At 33.7% G+C, this 18,555-nt stretch overlaps 1 protein-coding gene across 17 annotated transcripts in view; it reads right to left on the reverse strand.

Moving 5' to 3' along the window:
- The window catches only part of ZNF280D (zinc finger protein 280D), a 293,874-nt gene that overhangs the window by 104,750 nt on the left and 170,569 nt on the right, over window positions 1–18,555 (reverse strand). For 12 of the 17 annotated variants that reach the window (XR_005381695.1, XR_005381696.1, XR_005381697.1 and 9 more), the window contains one exon: window positions 2,649–2,694. The exons of 1 other annotated variant lie outside the window; for it this stretch is intronic. Coding sequence is in view for 4 of the 16 variants with exons in the window: in XM_038580505.1 (XP_038436433.1) it covers window positions 2,468–2,495 (28 nt within the window). In the remaining 12 variants the exon portion in view is untranslated. Of the gene's footprint in view, window positions 1–2,467; window positions 2,537–2,648; window positions 2,695–18,555 lie in introns of those variants that run through there. 4 more of the 17 variants (XM_038580505.1, XM_038580504.1, XM_038580503.1 and 1 more) reach the window with 2 other exon arrangements.

The following is an 18,555-nucleotide window of genomic DNA, read 5'->3' on the forward strand; positions in this document are numbered from 1 at the left end:
GTGAAGTGGGAAGAACCATTCATATACAAAAGGTCAAGAATAATAAGAAGTATAGAATAACACTTTAGCAGAAGACAGTAAATAATACTTAAATAATTTTTTACCAAAATTATTTTTTAATAAAGAATTCTTTACCCAAACTTTCATCAAGTGTGAGAATAAAGAATAGCAACATCATACAAGATTTATTTCCCACGTAACTTTTCTCAGGAATCTACTACAGAATCCATAAAAATATATGAGACTTAACTAAGAAAGAAGACGACACAGGAATATAGAAAACACAGTATTCAATACAATACAAAGTCCCAAGACAATAGTTGTTCAGCAGACCAGAAAACAACCAGTCCAAACTAGATTAGAACTGTACTTCAGGAGGTAATGTCTCTAGGACACCAAAGAGAAGATGACTAAAATGTTTTAGATTACCTGACAAGTTTTACTGTGTAGAAAACTGAATTGAGAGGCATGTGTGGGAAGACGTGCCTACAGATTTTAATACAACACAGAAAATGAAAAAACATAAAAAGCATTAATTGCTGGATAAATGAGAAAAAAGAAAGAAAGGGAAGCAGAAAGGATGGGAGAGAAGGGTAAATATGTGTATTATATGTATAATAGCATATTAAAAGCATATTACCATGCTCATCAGTGAAGAGCATTTATTATAGTCATAATGAATACATCGACTATGGATTAAATCAAATATTGAGATATTATATTGGAAGATAGTTGGAGGGAAGGAAGGGGTAGCTCTAAGAAAGCAAAAACCCTCATGATAGAACATTATTAGAAAATGGTTAAACCTGATTATGCAACAGACAGCACAACATAAATGCATATATGCACATAAGCACTCTTTGAGAAACTATCATTAAGCCACTTAAAGCTTTTTCAGATTGACTTTTTAAATTATGTGCATATATTGCTTTAAGTTAAAATGGAAAGAAAAAAGGTGGAAAGGAAGAGGGGAAGAAGAGAAACAGTACTGAAGGCCTAAACTAACGTAGTAACAGCAGAGATGGATATAAGTGGATATAACTAGATACACAGAATGAAGTGGTCTATTTAAAACAAAAAACCCCTCCAGCATTCAAGCTTTGATAACATCTTTCATTTATCATCTAAATATAGTCATTTCTAAGGGTAAGTTTTTATCATATTAAAATAATAGCACTTCTACTTTTAACTGAAAATTAGGACAATGTTCTACCAGTTTGTAAAAGATACTAACTGAACCAATGCTTTGGAGATGGCATACAAAGGAAATACCATATCATATTAAGAGCTATTCTTTTATAAATTTTTAAATTTTTTCCTTTATATAAAACTATGTCACAAATTATTTTCTGTCTTAACATTATTTAAATATTAATAGTCCATCTACCAAAAAAGGGGCTTCCCATTTTCCCAAATGTCATGAACATCATGAACTCTTTTCTAAACTATATTGTTTTATTAATCATACAGAATTCTCCAAGCCAAATGATTAAAAATATTATTACATGTCCCAAAACCAAACAGTTCTTTGAAGTATATTTCCTTCTAAACACTAGATAGGCAGTAGGCACATAGTATATAACAATGTATGGACTAGGAAACTAAGTGGTCAGTCAATGTCTAATTTTTAAAAATCAGGGGAACTCATGGTATATGGATAATAAGTTTCCACTTAGTTTGTTATGGGCTGAACTGTGTTTTTCCAATATTCATATGTTAAAGTCCTCACCATCAGTATCTCACAATATTCCTTTATTTGGAGACAGGATCTTTAAAGAGGTGATAAGGTTAAAATGAAGTTACTAGGGTAAGCGCTAATTCAGTAAAAGGTAAGTTCAGGACATGGATACATGCTTGGAGGTAAGACCATCTAAAGATATAGGAAGCATATGGCCATCTATAAGCCAAAGAGAGGCCTGGTACAGATCCTTCCTCCATGGCCCTCAAAAGAAATCAACCCTGCCAACATTTTCATCTTATACTTCTAGTCCCCAAATCTGTGAGAAATTCTGAAATAAATTTCTGTTATTTAAGCCATCCAGTCTATGGTACTCCTTTATAGAAGCCTAGCAAACAATACAAAGGTCTTCCTCATTCTTCTTAGGACCCTGACACTATCAATACATCCAGGATATACTGTTAAGAAAAAAAAAATACTTTAAAGATACATAACAGTTTTATGCTTTTTAGAAATAATTATTTTTTGTCTATGCATAAAAGAAACATAGGTAATTATGTATACCAAATTAATACAAATCACTGGGCATAAGAAGAAAAAACACTTCATTCCTACTTTACTCAGTTTTTAATTTACATTGTTTCTTATGTGAGCATTTGTTACTCTAATAACTAAGGTTTTTCTTGTCTTTTAGAAAATGTGCCTACCTCTCCTCTCTATTAAGGCAAATTTATCAGTACAAAAGCCACATATATGTATACTAGTATCAGTTGTGGCAGCAACACTTACTTTTTGGCTGAAAAGGGTTGTCGCCCATCAAGTTGCAGAGTTGACTTTCTGTAAATTGTCACCTAAGTACTGACACATGATATCAGTCAATTTTATGAGTCACGTTAAGTAAAGCCAAATATTGAAACATGAAACTTGGGGTTCAGAAATTCTTGGATCTAATTTTGATCTTGAAACTCACCATGTGACTCCAGACAAGAAAGCAATTTATATCTCAGTTTTCCTTCCTATAAAATAAAGATACCTAGTATTAGAATGGATCTCATTAAATTAAATGTACATATTTGAATTTTTTTCCTATGAAAAGCTCAATTTTTAAGTTTGATATGTCTGACAGACTTGCAACTCACTTTATATAACTTTTTCATTCTTGAATGAACCCAAATTTAGTAAATAAAATGTTGACTCTAATAAGCACTCACTACTTGGAAGAAGTCTGAATTATTAACTTACAAATAATTTTTTGAAGTATCCTTTTGTAAAAATGAGTAATCACTTCATGATGTATTGTTTTAGTAAGTGAATTTTCAAATATAAGTGATACTAATCTTTAACTGTAATCTATTCACATTTCAGATATAAATGTAACTATTTCCACAAGAAAATATAACTTTGAGCCCGACAACCACTTCCGTGTCTTTTCACAGAACAAAATGATTGGGTATTACTCAAAAAAAATATATATATATATAACTTTGAATAAATTTTAGTTTATATTTTTGTTTTTTAATCAAAGATATTAAAAGGGAAAGAAAATGAATTGGACATATTTCATCACAGAATAATTCATTCAAAAATAACTACTCATTGGGGCGCTTGGTTGGTTTCGTCAGAAGAGCATACGACTCTTGTTCTCAGGGTTGTGGGTTTGAGCCCCAGGCTGGGTATAGATTATTAAAGAAATAAATAAGCCTAAAAAATATAACTATTCAGATAACATGCTAAGTTCTAGGGAAAAAAAAAAGATGAATCAGTCACAGTCCTTGCCTTCAGAAATTTATAATCTAATATATCTATATTTTTTTGGGATTGAAAAACTGCTAGTAGAATAAAAATTATCAAAAAGAAATTTTAATTCATTTATTTAAAACAAGAATTATTCTGGATTCCCACACATGTAACAGCATAAATTTTACAGAATTTATAAATTTTTAAAGTAAGTTTTAGTTATAAAGCAGAAAAAGATAAAAACTAGATAGAAACCATAAAATACTACAATGCACACTCATTCAATCTTTATATTTCTCTTATCCTCAGCCAATTTTCCTGCGTTTTAGTTTCCCAATTTATTTGGATACATTAATCCACAGGGAAAAATAACTATTAACCTCAGAAGTTACTCTTGTAAATGTTTTAGCTACTATCACAAGACTCTAATGAATCTTTTTTTAAAAAAAATATTGATTGATTGAGACAGAGAATATGAGTGGAAGGGAGGCAGAGGGAGAGAGGGGCAGAAAGAATCTTCAAGCTGACTCCCCTACTGAGCACAGAGCCTCACATGAGGCTCGACCCCAAGATCCCAAGATCATGACCTGAACCAAAATCAAAAGTTGGGGCACTTAACCAACAAAGCCACCCAGGTGCCTTGAGACTCTAATGAGTCTTGTGTTTAACTGAATTCACCAAGTTCTGAAGTCTGACTATTTAAATCCCATTAACTTAATTATTTGAATAGTTGTAGTTTATCTCTAAACTAATATCAGTGTTATGAATATGTCAAGGAAATAAATTTGTGGCAATTTTTGCTCCTGTTAAGGACCTACTGCTACCAAGTTGACAGAATATTTTTTTAAGAGCCACAATTACACAGCTTATGAGACTCATATATTTTTTTGTTAGTAGTTATATTGAGTTATAATAATGGTTATATTGAATATTACATAGTTGACATACATATAATATTTTTTGCTAAGTGATAATATAAATATCTCGCCAAAACTCTGAAATTAGTATTCAATTTACAAATATTCAATTAATGAATGACTTGTCTATATGAACAGACATCTATTGCCTATTATGATAGAGATGACTTTAAGATAACCTACTTTCAAAAGCTTAAGGACCATAGTAGCCTACTTAAAAACCCTAACTGATAGCGTCTCAAACACATGATAAAGATGGAAATCCTCAGATGTAAACAGAACCAAAATCTCAGCCTAAAGCTGTACTGTGTAATATAACAGTAGCCACTGGTCACACGTGACTATTTAAGTTTAAACTAATTAGAATTAAATAAAATTTAAAATTCAGCTCATCAGTTTTACTAGCCACATTTCAAATGCTCAAAGCCACATGTGGCTGGTGGCTACTGTATTAGTACGGCTACAGAACATTCCTACTGTGCAACACTGGACTAAAGAATCACTACAATATTTTGTTCTGATTAATAAACAAACACTTTCATGGATTCCTTTGGCAAGCATGCCAAAACCACCACCATATAAACCTCTCAGGTCACCACTTCAGAATTTTGGTGGTAAGGCATGGAATTCTATGAAGGATTAAATCAGCGGCCACTGAAGTGGAATATCCAGCAAAGATAAGCAGCGGGGAATCTCAAAGTTCCAAAACATCTCTAATAGCTTCTATGGCTCAGACTTAGCCCCAAAACAGCCAGAAAAAGAGAACGCTCAATTACAGCTACTGACTCATTTCATAACCACATTTAATATACCTGTTTCTATGAAGAAAAAAATGAATTCCAATTAATTGACTTATCAAAGACTTTTTAGAAAATAATTCATTAACTGTTGGAGACAGCTCATACAAATAATTTTAATTCCTATTTTACTATTTTTTGTATCAGCTTATATATACATAAAACTGTATCTTAATTTTTTCTACAAAAATTTTAAAAATCAATGGAAAAGCAGATCTAAATTTTTAATTTGAAAAATTTACTCTTATCCATTAATAGGTACCACCTGATATAATATCACTGTGTTAAATAAAGGTAATGCATTTGATCTGGTATATAAAGCACACAGGGTAGTACAGGTGTGCTATGTACTAGATATGGGTTTATTTACTTTCCAATAAAAGATTAAGCAATTCCACAAATCCCAACTGTAGAGTGTGCACATAAAAAAAGAGCATTAGGCTAGGAGCCAAAAGAACCAAGTCATAGCCCCAGCACTGTTACAGTTTCAATCAAATCATTTTACAATTCTGGGTCTCCGTTCTTAGTTCAACTAATAATCTCTATAGCTTAATTTAGCTCTATACTGTGTACTTTAAATATTTTATTAACAATAAACAGTAAAACATGGTGAATACTGAATTCCACATTCAAATTCTGACTCAATCATTTATTATCTGTATGATGTTGGGCAAGTTAAACTCTGTGCCTTGCTTTACTATATGTAACTTATTTCATAAAGTTATAGTGAAGATTATGTCAGATAATACACAAAAAGCACATAGCTCAGTACCTAACATACAGAAATCATCCAATCAATCTTAATTTTTAACTCTGTTCTTCCTATCATTTTCAAGAACTCTAAGAGCAAATCACAATTTTGTTATTATACTAGAATTTACAAGCTCTTAGCTGAGCATTTAGAAATTATCTGGTTTTATAAAAGGGAAAATATAAAACCAAAATTAATATAATCATTTAAATAGTGAGAATTTTTATTCAAAATAAAGATAGCACATACAAATAATGCTCAACTAACTCATAAATTTTGCATAAGATTAACAAGCTAGCTGTAAGAAACACTAAGCCTTGAACAATTTTACTGAGAAGAGTTTTTCAGTGGAGTGATTTGGATGACATAGGGTCACTAGAACATTGTTCAGAAAAGTTTAATCTGTCATTTTTTTCCTCTCACAAATTCCACAAAAAAAATCAGGTATTCAAATCATTCCCACTGACTTAAAGCTTCGGTTTATGCTCTATTTCATTGTATAAACAATTCTTCAGTCTTTGTGACCAATGGCATACTGAAATGGAGGTCTATAATTTTAGAATTCTAATCCTGAAAGAATAGAGCTTTAAGGATTCAGAGTAGGTTTTTAACTATGAGTTACAATCTAATATTTCCAACCCTGGTTCTGTGATCTCTCAAGAATTTCCAACTATCTCAAGGTGATACTAGAAAATTCATTTTAATGTTATCTTAAAAACATACAAAAAAAAAAAAGAAAACAACATACATAATCTTTTTAGGACAGAGAGTCATTTTAAAAATTCCACTTTTAAATCACCTTAATATGCATCACCTATTGATTGCATCATGGAAATTAATTGTAACAGGGTTAGCAAAACAGAGAATGATGATGTGTACCTTGGCATATAAATCACACAAATATAAACATTAAAGCATAAGCAATAAACTCTAGATAATTGAAAAAGACACACAACTAAAATTTGATTTCATAAAATTCAGGTGTTTATGAAATTTTATAAAGAAATTAACTTATTAAATTTATTTACAAACATTAAGCAAATGAAACAAATTTTCAAAGCAGTACTTTCCACTTTTATGCCCCTTATTCTTTAAAAAGCTTGGGCAGCCCAGGTGGCTCAGCGGTTTAGCGCCGCCTTCAGCCCAGGGCGTGATCCTGGAGACCCGGGATCCAGTCCCATGTCAGGCTCCCAGCAGAGAGCCTGCTTCTCCCTCTGCCAGTCTCTCTCTCTCTCTCTCTCTCTCTCTCTCTCGTTCCCTCTCTCTCTCTCTCTCCCATGAATAAATATTTTTTGAAAAATAAAATAAAATGCTTTACTGTTAGAAAACTAAGTACCTATCTTTTTAAAAAATCAGTCCAGTTAACAGGTTACTGTTAAAAATCAAACTTATTCTTGAAAAGGGCACATTTCAACCACACACTAGTATGAGTGAAAAAGAAAAGCAAGGAGGTATATGATAGGAGGTAAGACAGAAGTCAAACAAAATACTACACAGATCACGCTAGGAATTTTTTTTCCTTAACCTAAGAGCAATGGAAAGCCAATGAGGGGATTTTAAGCAAGAATTGTTATGATCAGATTTGTAATACAGTGTCAAAATAACAGAATTTGATTGTATAATCAAAGAGACAGTGGTTTTATTCCATTCTCTTCTAACTGATCCCCACTTGGCATATTGTGTATTGGCTAGGACTCTTTCAACTGTAAGTAACAGAAAACCCAACTCAAACTGGCTTAAGCAAAAAGAGAATTCCGGGCTCACTTACAGAACTAAATACAGGTACAATTTAAACAATGATATATAAAGCTCCATTCCTGGACTTCATTTTCTCTATGTTGTTTCTACCATCAGAAGAGGTTCCCCACTTTGAACAACTAGACATACCAGCTCCAACATAACATTCAATTTGAGTACACTAACAAGAGGACTAGTTCTCATTGGAGAACTTAAGTCATATGCCTTTCCCAAAGCCAAACATTACCACTTAGGTTTAGTCCTACATCCATGCTCTCCCCAGTACCAGAGGTAGAGATCCAACAATCCAACCACTAAACAAACAAACAAACAAACAAACAAAACAAAAAAAAAACAAACAAAAAACAGTAAGATAAAGATTTTCCCAAAGGAAAATCATGCTGTTACCAAAGTAGGAGGGAAGGTGCTGGAGAGCAAAAGCAACATATGTCCATTATAATGAATTAAAATTAAAGCTCTGTCTAGGTCAACGGACTAAAGGTATTTAACCTAGGAAACATGAGACTATGGGATGGGGTGGTAGAAGTGAAAGCTATTTACAGTTATTTTTAAATTTGTCATGAGAAAGTAGGAAAGAGGATAACTTATTCTTTGTGGCTCAAGTGGTAACAGTAACAGTATTAGTAATAGTTACGTGTTTTGAGTAAACTAGAGAATTTCATTCCTAGTGTTGAGCTTCAACACAACTACTTTATTATACACTATCATGTTATAATTACAAATTATTATTTATAATAACAATTATCATTACTATTAGCTAACATTAATTAAATGCATATATCACTTTGTCTAATTCTCAAAAACTCTATGAGGTAGACACTATTCTTATCCTCACTCTACAGCTGTAGAAACTCAATTACAGAGGTGAAGTACCTGGCTCAAAATAACACAAGAGTAGAGCAAGGATTCAAATCTAGGCACTTAAAAGGCCAGAGGTTTCAGCCATATACTATTTGCCTCCACCAGGAACAAGACCAAAATCACAGATTTCATCTAACATAAAACAAAACAATTAATAGTATTGTTAGTATTAAGTATTGAACAATTAAAATATCAGGAAATGAAGTGAACTCAAGATGTGACAGATCACCAAAGAAAAATATGAAAAATTCAAGCATCATGTAATTGAAAATGGTCACTCTCAACATCTCCGAGGACCCCAACCCTAATATCATAAATATATCCATCTGGTATAAGGATATAAATTTTTGTCTAGACAGAGAGACAAAGGGGACTTATTATTTCAGTTAAAAAAAACTGCTCTAATTGAGAATGTTGAATTATGAAATGCCATTTTGGTATTATGAATAAATCTTTTGGTAATCAACCTACCATACCCAAATATTTTCTAGAAACTTTCAAGTTCAATGTAATGAATGAAGCAATTAGGTTGAAGTTCAATAGTGAGGATAAAATTTTTTAGTTTATTCAAAGCAAGTAAATTCCTGAAGAAAAATAGTTGATAATTTTAATTAAACAATATAAATTGCATTTTAATAAACCTGTTTGATGTCAACTCCCAATCTACTTCATTGATACTAATTCAGAGCAATATCTCAAATCATGATAAACCAACTTTTTAAAATTTTAACATGTTTGATAACACAAAATTTTTTAATATAAGTAAAAGGCCTAAGCTTCAGTAGACTGCTTACATCTACAAATCAATCTAAATCAATCTGCAGACCCTATCCAGCCTGCATCCATTTGCTCTAGTTAGCACCACCCATTCTGTCAGTCAAAACTAAGCTGAGCACAGCAGTACAGCTACTACATTTTCTACTGCACAGTATTCTGCTGAAGGTATCCATCTGAAGATCCCAATAACCTCCCCATTGCTAAATCAATACCCTTTCTTCATTTACATTTTCCTTATCTCACATCTGTTTTAACCCAATTTCTTGAAACATCTTCCTCAAAAAATTTTTATACAATAGACTGGTTCTCTACCCATCTTCTACTGTTGATAGATTCTCCATATTCTCTTGTTCCTTAAATAGTGTAAAATCAGGTTTTTCGTAGAATTTAGTTCTCAGCCCTACACAAATTGTTCCCCAAATGACAGATTTATTAATTTCCAGATGCTCAATAGCATATACAATCATCAAATGTTAACCTCCAACTCTGACTCCTCAGCTAAGTTCCAGCCTATCATCTCTTAACTGCTGAAAACTGCTATCTGGATATTTAAACTCATGTCAAATTCATTACTTCAAAAACTGAAAATGACCTCTCCACAAAAATCAGCTCTAGAGCATTATTCATAATGGCTAATAAGTGAAAGCAAACCAAAGGTTCATGAAGTGATAAATGAATAAACAAAATGTTTCCATGCAATGGAATATTATTCAGCAATAAAAAATGAAGTACTGATACATGCTAAATGGGTGAACTTTGAGAACATTACACTAAGTGAAAGAAGTAGTATCACATTGTATGATTTCATTAATATCAAATGTCCAGAATAGGCAAATCCACAGAGACAGAAAGTATATCCGTGGTTGCTAAGGACTGTGGGGTGGGAAGAATGGTCAGAGACTGCTTAATGGGCAATGGGTTTTCTTTGGAGAAGGTAAAAGTACTATTCCAAGATTAGTGTTGATGCTGTTTAACACTGTAAGTATACTAAATGCCACTGAATTGTACACTTTAAAATAACTTAAATGGTGAACTTAAATGTTATGTTAACCTTACCTCAATTTATAAAAATTCGTTCTACTTTTGCACTTCTCTTTTTCCACCAATGAAACTGCCATCCTTCTGATTTTAAGACCTTAAAAATTTTTTTAAAGTAGGATCCACATCCAGCACAGAGTTCAACTCTGGGCTTGAACTCACAACACCAACATCAAGTTCTCAGCTGAGATCAATAGTCAGATGCTTAACCAAATAAGCCCCCAGGTGTCCCACCTTGTAAGTTCTTTTCAATGTTTCCCTGTTTTACTTAGCATACCTAATCAGTTCCCTAGTCCTAGTCTTCCTTCAAAATATTTCCTACAACTATCCATTTCCATTCACTCTGTACTTGTTCAGGCCCTTAAAACCTCACACCCATAGTAAGATTTACTTTGTAAAATTCACTTTATACTCAGCCTCACAGCATCCAGATCTGACTTCATGCATTTAACACAGAACCGCCAAATTAACATGTCCTAAAATAGTGTTTTCATTGTGTCACATATCAATTCCAAACTCAGTAACTCTCCATCAATCCATGCAGAGCTGGAAATCCTTGTCTTAAAAGCTTCCAGAATGCAATGAGGTACAGAATCAACCAAATGTTCTAGGAACTGGCACTTCCACCAGTGGTTGGTGCTACCAGGCTGCAATGCTACTCCTATGCTACCTAACCCAAGAAAAGAACACACAATTCTGAGATTACAAAGCTGAGGATAGAATGAAGGAAGACCAAGGCACTATACCCTACAAAATTAATATACAGCATCTGGTACCCAATAAGTATTACAATGAATGAAATGAACTTTCTGAAACACAATTCCCTCATCTGTAAAGGACAGATGATGATAATACAATCCATCTCAAAGAAGCATTTATCTTAAGGATGAAATATGATCTATGAATATATTTTATAGTCTACAACAAAAGATTAGAAAGATATCTCTTGTGTTTAACTTCTCAAACACAAATACTAATAATGTACTGTCAAAAAAGTACGGTCGATTTTCTTATTTACTTTTTCTCTATTCAATAAAGTTAAGAGGTCTATTATTTATTTTTACCCATAAGACTAATAAAGCCATTCTGTTTATTAGGGTCTTTCTGTCAGCAAACAGAAATCCTGTGTAAAGTCAGTCTTAAACACTGAACGGGAAAAGCAAAATGAGTGAACAAAGCAGGAGACAGGATTACTTACATATAAAACACTCACAACCCTCCCAAACCCTTCAGGTTTTGCTTCTCAGACTTGCCAAAGGTAACAATTACCCACAAGACAAGGAACACACAGGGGTAAAGCCTAGAAACAAGAAGCAAATTATTTCATAGACTAATGATCTTTGCTTTGGTTAATACCCATCAAATGAAAGTCATTCAAGCAGTTGTCATACTGAAGAAATCCCAAAGCTAGCAAAAAAAAAAGAAAGGAAAAAAGAAAATATGTGTTTGATTAACTTCTAAGGATGAAATCTTAGAAGTAGACAAACCCCACCCTAAGGAATTTAAGATAGATTAATTTACTTAAAAATGACTATAATAAATCCATTAACTATTAATATTTGTGTGAAAGACATTTTCTAAAACAAAATATTTAGAGAGGTGGGCACTGTTTTACATTTCTGAAAAACCCATGAATAAGTGTCTTAATAAAGAGCTGTATTCTCTTATCTGTTTCTATATTTAATCTGTTGCACTACATATTTCTGCTGAAATAAGGAAAATCTAGCCTCACAAGAAAGGTAGGTAGTTAAGGGAGGATCTTGTAGAACTCTTGAAAGCACCTCAAGGCCCCAAGACCACACTCAGAGAACTGCTATACTACATAAATCAAGTCAAAGCCACCGTTTAAAAAGGAGAGCTAAATTACTATCCTGGCTGGTCAAAAATTTTGTATATGCCAATCTAAAATAATAATTTTAAACAGAGAGTATTCAGTGATGAACACAACTCTTAAGAAAAAAACATTAAGCAGTGTATAAAGCAGTTTAAAAACACAAAGATGCAAAAATGTACCATTCCAAAAAAATCACACTATGCTCATCATAATGTACTAACCAGAAAAGCAGAAATGTTTGCAATGAAAAATAATTGAAATAAAAAATATATTAGGGCAGCCCAGGTGGCTCAGCAGTTTAGTGCCGCCTTCAGCCCAGGGCGTGATCCTGGAGACCAAGGATCGAGTCCCACATCGGGCTCCCTGCATAGAGCCTGCTTCTCCCTCTGCCTGTGTCTCTACCTCTCTCTCTCTGTCTCTATGAATAAATAAGATCTTTAAAATATATATATTTTAGTTTAATCCAGTCCACCAAAAAGCCTAAATAGTACACCCTGATCATACAGAGTTTCACTTGATCATTTTTTACCTCAGAGGAGCTCTGAAGGTAAAGTTGGGAAGGGAAGAAAAAATGGTAACAACAAAAATATTTTGGAACAGAAACCTCAAGGAATAACTTTCTAAGTACTATTTGTATTCATCAGAGATGGAGTGGAAACAGCTGAAAAAACTATCATGGTAGGAGATGGAGAGGCAGACAGGTTTACTATGTGTGTTAGAAAGGGGTGGGGCTCTGTATATATCTAATGGATCAAATTAACCATTAACCTTCAGTGAATACTATCAGAATCCACAGAAACAATTTTAGTTTTTTCTTTCTTGAGTAGTTCTAGCTGTAAAGATTGACATTTTATGGCTTTTGTTTCCTAGAAATCTTCAAACAACATTTTATTACTTTTAAACAGAATAAATCTCATTGTATTTTACAATTACTATGTGAGCCTATAGATCTTTTATAAATCTAAGATACATTATATGATCTTAGTGATTTTACTTTTCCTACATCTTGAAATATTTTACTACTTCCATCATTCTAGGTATTATTTCACTGTTGCTAAACAAATATTCCCAACCATGTTTACAAAAAAAAACAAGAAAACATAATGATTTAATTGTCTAGAAGGATGTGACAATGAAGTCATCACTATGCATTAAATTTCACTTTTCTTATCTTTCAGTTTTCTTGTTTTGCACAAAATATTGCATCAATTTTCAAAAAGATATATAAGATTGAAGACATCATTTTGTAGTCTGCATCGAGGAGGGAAAACTTTACTTCTACCCTTTTATGTTGCAGTACCTGGGGACCTGTGGATTAAACTAACAGAAAACAGATTAACAGAAAGAAAAGCACATAATTTTTTTTTAATATTTACATCACGGGAATTCACAGAAAAGCAGTAAAGCTCAAAGAAGTGGTTAAACTCAAAGTCTTATATACCATTTTAACAAAGGAAAGGGGATTAGGGCTTTGAAAGACAATAAATCATGAAGAAGTAACTGGGAAATACATGGGAGAACTAATGGAAGATAAAAGGTTATTTTCAGTAGGTCTGTTTATGCAAACTCATCTTGGTATTAACTTTCCATCTCAAGTAGTAAGAACCACTCTTCTTTTCCTACTACCAGGGGGAAAACATCCTCACAAAGGAATATTTATGACCAGTCCAGGTGTCTCTGCGGTTTATCGCCGCCTTCAGCTCAGGGCATGATCCTGGAGACCTGGGATCAAGTCCCACATCAGGCTCCCTGCATGGAGCCTGTCCCTCTGTGTCTCTGCTTCTGTGTCTCTCATGAATGAATAAAAATTTTTTAAAGGAATATATATGACCAGCTTCTAGGCAGATAACAGGAGAAAACAGTTTTTGTTTCTGTTAATTCTGTTGATTGCTGTACACTCCAAATAATCCTTAGGTCAAAGTGGCATATGTTAGCGCAGCATATCCTGATCTTCATCTGTCTTTAGTTTTCACTGAATGTAATTAAGAACTCAGAACTTTTATTTTCTGTCCAATATGGAACAAAAGAAAACTGGCAGAGGTCACATTTCACAATTATTAGATGAACTTAAAAATGAATGCAAAGATAGACAGCAAGCACTTTAGACTCTATTGATGAAATTCGGGGCATCTCAGACTGAATCTTCGGAGATTAACTTGATACAGTTCATAAGTGGACAAATGTTGAATGCAGATGTATATAATGGTGACTGGAAGGAAATAGATGATGTGTAAAATTTTTAAATTCATTGGATTGGTCATGCTAACTGGTATCTGCAAATCTTAGAACTGAAAATATCTTGCAATTATGAAGCAAAGAAGATGGCCATCCTCCCTTCAATAAAATTTAAGAACCATCAAAAGTTTAAAAAAATTCTTCAAATACTGCATTTAATGATGCACATGAAAAAAAATACCCAACCAAACAAAAAAACCCCACCCTGGAATGATAAGCTAGAACTTATCACAAGTATTTTAAATCTCAAATCATTATTGACAAGATGGACACATTCCACATTCAGGTATGACAGCTGATGAGTAGTCACATTCAGAAAATGTTGCCCATTTCAGGTACATATACTTTCAAAGCTGGCAACATGGGGTAGTGAAACATCCTAAGCTTTAAAGACATAGATCTACATAGAACTTCAGAAAAGGGATGAGAACAGAATCAAGAGTAATACAAAAATTACAAGAATGGACAAATGAATTTAAAATTTCTGTCAGAAATATAACTTGTGACAAAATTGTTATAAGTATAGAACTGGCTTAGTATTATCCAGCAAGAAATTTTCTTGATTTGACAAAATCAGGAAGAACAGGGTTGAACTTCTATGGATTTTCACAAATGGGAAGCAAGAAAAGTTAATTGCACATAATCTGGACTTACATACATATTTAATGATTCTTATTGTCCTAAGAAAAACTAGTTTTTCTTCTCAGCTCAATGCATTCTCAAGTGTAAATGAATTCAAAAACCCTTGCAGGGGCGCCTGGGTGGCTCTGTTGGTTGAGCAACCAGCTCTCGATTTCAGCTCAAGTCATGAGATCAGGGTCCTGGGAGCAAGCCCCATGTTCAGCAGGGAGTCTGCTTGATGATTCTCTCCTCTATCCCTCCCCCTTCTTGTGCACACTCTCTCTCAAAAAAGAAATATTTTTTTAAAAACCTTGCATAAATTAACATGAAGAGAGCTGTATTATAAAAAGACCACAGAACAGGTAGATACACTAACAGGGTCAGAACCTATACTTGAAATGACTTGAAAATGATGATCAATAATTAATAATGCAGAGAATTCTTTCAGTGTCTAGGAAAAACTTCAATTACCAAGAAGAATATTCCTCATGCAACTAGGAAAAGAACTTGCAGGAACTAGGAAGAGAATTTTACCTAACCCTTCAACCACATCAGTTTTTTACACAGATCTTCAAAGTGGGAAGAATAAAGGAAGATGTTCTTTGTGTACATATAAAAACTTTTAAAAGTATGCATATTCATTGTAGGGGTGGTATGTAAGTAGAGGAATGATATATATTTGTTTTTCATGTTTCAAAATACATACAAAGAGATTATGTTTAAATTCTAATCGGAAGCTCTACTGAGTTGTATTATCCATTTATTCTATAAATTACATAATAGAAATTATTAAAATAATTTAAAATGAAAAAAAAAAAAAAGAAATAGTTCTTTTCAATCTAGATGGTGAATTGCACTATTTTTCCTGGTATAATGATAGTTAAGAGTCCTTAAAGAAAATTGCTTTGTAGATGGGCAGCCCGGGTGGCTCAGCGGTTTAGCGCCGCCTTCAGCCCAGGGCCTGATCCTGGAGACCTGGGATTGAGTTCCACGTCAGGCTCCCTGCATGGAGCCTGCTTCTCCCTCTGCCTGTGTCTCTGCCTCTCTTTCTTTCTCTCTCTGTCTCTAATTAATTAATAAATATTTTTTAAAAATTGCTTTGTAGAAATGAATAAAAACTTCAAACACACATTTGATACAAACTACCAAGTAAATCATTATTTTTATCTTTAAAATAAGCTGACTGAAAACTCAAATCTTATGAGTCCTCAGAAGCAGGAAAAGATAAACTATTCAGAATTACATATTTAATTAATGAACATGTCATAAATAAATATATCTCCCCCTTTCAAAAGTTAGTTTCGAAATGGAACAAAACATCTTGTCAACAATCTCCAATTTCCTATCAGTTAAAACTATAGTTTACATTCTACTCACTAGAATTGTTATTCCATTCAGATACATCCTCTGCTGAATTTGTACAGGAAAAAAAAAATCGTGGTATGGTTCTAAATGTTCTCTTGAATAAATAAAGCAAGTATGGGAGAGGAGTGTATAAAAATTATTTATTCCTTTCCTTTGCCTTCCTGTCCCCTACTGATAAAGCCAATTCTGAGTAGTAAAACACTGGACTAAAGCAGGGCTGGACTAGATAACCTACCTGGTACAAATGGGCTGAAGTGGGAATGCTGAAATTTATAATTCTCCAACATTTAACTACCTCAGAACTCTATTAATCACAGCTCCCTAATGCTACAAGTGCCCCAAACTTTTAAATAAAGGAGGGCAAAATCTCTTGACATCTACTTTCTGAGCCTCCTTTCTCCTAACCCCTCTGGATTCTGATGCCAATGGGCAGCAGCAATTTCAAGTTCCCTAAACTAGATAAATTGGTCCTATCCTCCAAAATTGCTCCTTTCCTTCACCCTCAAACATCCATTTCTAGAAGACCACTCCCAATTATTTCATTATCAGATTACTGCAGGTAAATTCATATCAGTACTAATGACAAAACATCACCCCCTAGATTACTTGCTAATTGCAAAAGAAAATGCTTAGTCTGAAAAGATAGTCTGTCACCATTTTATTGGAGAGATCAAATTTAGGATCACTAATAAGATAATGGATAACCCTCCCTTACGTGCCTTCTGATGTTGTATAATGTGAAGTACACTGCATGACTTAAGTATTCTTGCCAAAAATATTAAGCCTGATCTACACAAGCCTTCAGATCTACAGGTTTACAGAAAATATAGGGGAGAGAGGTATAATTTGAACCTAATGAAGAGGAAACTGTCAGTAAGATACAGAATGTGGGTTATTCTACAAGACAACTGGTAGTATGGTCTCTTCAAAAAGGGCAATGTCATCCAAAAAAAAGAGAGAGTGTGAGAGAAAGAACTACACTAAATTAAAAGAAATGTAAACAAATGTAATTAATGCATGATTGGATACTGGTTCCAAGACAAAGGACTAAATAGGACATTTTCTGGACAATGGGGAAAATGTGAATACATACTACATATCTATATTAGATAGCAGAGATTCTTCAAGTATGATTACAGCGTTGTGCTTATACAGAAAATTGGCCTTATTCTTATGACATCCATATAGATATATCAACAGGACTTAGGTGTGAATTGTCATGATATCTGCAACGTGCTCTGAAAATAAATGCTCACCAAAAAGAATGCAGATAGGCAGATAAAGGAAATGTCGCAAAACGGCAACACTTTTAAAAGTAGGTGGTACAAATGAAGGTCCAACTGGGCTATTATTTAACTTTTTAATATGTTTGGATGAAAAATAACATGAAAACTTCAGTAATAAAAAGCCGAAAAGCTAAGAGGTAAACTCTTAAAAACAAAAATATAAAAGGAGTTCAACAGTATTCCTTCATTTTTGTGAGGTGAGGCTCCTTGCTTCTCTTCACTCACCTTATTCACACACACACACACACACACACACACACACAAAACGAAACATAATGTAGTGAACTGGGCACTGAATAAGGAATCAAGAGAACCTAAGGTCGTAGAAATGGTTCTATCACTTCCTAGCCATGACCTCATTAAAGACGTCTCCCTGAGGCTCTCTTTCCTCATCTTCGAGAACAGTCCCATAAACATAGACCAATGCAAAAGGGGTCTTGAGGTAGAAATAGGGCGTGTCAACGTCAGATACAAATGCAAGATACAGACCTAACGGGATCTGTACTGATGCTTTAAGATGTCAAGAGCACACAGCCCTAACAATCCTCTAAGCACAACAGTGCCTTCAAAGGCACAGCAAGTTTCCCGTTAGACAGCCTGAGTTGTCACTCATCCCCCAAGGCAGGACTTCTCACAAATGCTAAGAGGTGGCTTTTGTACTTTAAAAACTCTCCTCCTAGGTTTCAGTGTTAGGTCTAATGGCGCTCGTAGACGTCCAATTCTTAGGACCCCGTCCAAATCTGAAAGCAATGAAGTCTAGGTTCACGAATTTTCAAAAAAGCGACTCTTGGCTAACAAAGAGAACCCTCTGGACCGAGGTCTTCCCGTGTGCGTGCAGAAGCGGGTTCACTTTGACGTTGCTCCTCTCTAGCCGATTTCTCCTTAGAAGCCTTCAAACTT

The sequence above is a fragment of the Canis lupus genome, chromosome 30 (assembly GCF_011100685.1).
Source record: "Canis lupus familiaris isolate Mischka breed German Shepherd chromosome 30, alternate assembly UU_Cfam_GSD_1.0, whole genome shotgun sequence".
In the NCBI taxonomy this organism is placed as follows: Eukaryota; Metazoa; Chordata; class Mammalia; order Carnivora; family Canidae; genus Canis; species Canis lupus.